The following is a 1,169-nucleotide window of genomic DNA, read 5'->3' as shown; positions in this document are numbered from 1 at the left end:
ACACCATCATCAAACTCTGAACCCCGACAAGCCTGCCAGTAAAAACACACGTCCATGTCAATATCCACTTAAAATGCACTTCAAAAAAGGTAGGGCAACTCCGGGTGTGGTGCGACAGAAATAGCATTAAAACAATAGACACCGTTGTATGTAGGTGCTCCATTTTCTCCTCCATCACTTCTTCCTCATCCTCCTCTCTCCTCCCCAAATCCTCCTGTGGCCCTGCTCCTCTTACCTGGATAAAAAAGAGCTTGGGCTTGCCCACGAGGCTCTTGCACATGTCTCCTTTGAAGAGCGAGGTCATGCTCTTGATGGGCATGGCTCCGTCCGTGCCGTAAATCATGCCCTCCTCACCGTGGCTCAGCAAGATGCAGGCGAAGCAGGAGCTGTCACTGTGGTCCACTTCTGAGACTGAAACACATACAGACAAAATATGTGAGAGAAGAAAATGAAAACTTTTTTCACACTTCCAGTTTTGGTTATCTTAGTGTGGAGAAAGTGGGTTTGCAAACTCTTTACACTTTAATAATAATAATAATAATAATAATTCCGTACATTTATACAGTGCTTTTCTGGGCACTCAAAGTGCTTTACATAGAATGGAGGAATCTCCTCAACCACCACCAGTGTGCAGCATCCACCTGGATGATGCGACGACAGCCATATTGCGCCAGAACGCCCACCACACACCAGTTTATTGGTGGAGAGGAGACATACAAATAACATACAAGTAATTTGGGCCACTAAACAGTAGAGGGCAGCAGAGAGGCTTACAGTCAAAACTAGTGAAATATAAATTTGACAGTTGACTAAATGAATTGTCAGCACACGTGAAAAAATTTATTACAAAACTCTGCCACAAGATATTTCTTGTTCTAAGAAGAACTACTCAACATTCAAGACCAAAAAAATAAGATAAGGTTTCTAAGATAGGCCCTTTTCACATGACGTCATGCAACTTCCGTTCTGACGCGAAGCAGGTTTCCCTCTCATAGGCTCACTTCGATGCTGCGATGACGTCATCGCTTTGGGAACACCTTTGGTGTGACGAATGTCTGAAGCCCTTATACCATCACGCAAATTCATTGGCCAAATAGCGCTTAGCACCACCCCCAACGCGCACGTAGGTGAGCTATATCAGCGTGCTGCGCGCTATTTCATCAGATTTC

General features: G+C 44.7%; 1 protein-coding gene across 1 annotated transcript in view; it reads right to left on the bottom strand.

Annotated features, from left to right (window-relative positions):
• The window catches only part of LOC107707870 (caspase-7-like), an 18,829-nt gene that overhangs the window by 4,030 nt on the left and 13,630 nt on the right, over positions 1-1,169 (bottom strand). The window contains exon 5 of the mRNA XM_016511979.1: positions 236-411. Within this exon, the coding sequence (XP_016367465.1) occupies positions 236-411 (176 nt within the window). The remainder of the gene's footprint in view (positions 1-235; positions 412-1,169) is intronic.

This window comes from Sinocyclocheilus rhinocerous, unplaced genomic scaffold, assembly GCF_001515625.1.
Source record: "Sinocyclocheilus rhinocerous isolate Xijiao unplaced genomic scaffold, SAMN03320098_v1.1 scaffold1243, whole genome shotgun sequence".
Lineage (NCBI taxonomy): Eukaryota > Metazoa > Chordata > Actinopteri > Cypriniformes > Cyprinidae > Sinocyclocheilus > Sinocyclocheilus rhinocerous.
This window is presented reverse-complemented; position numbering and strand designations above follow the sequence as displayed.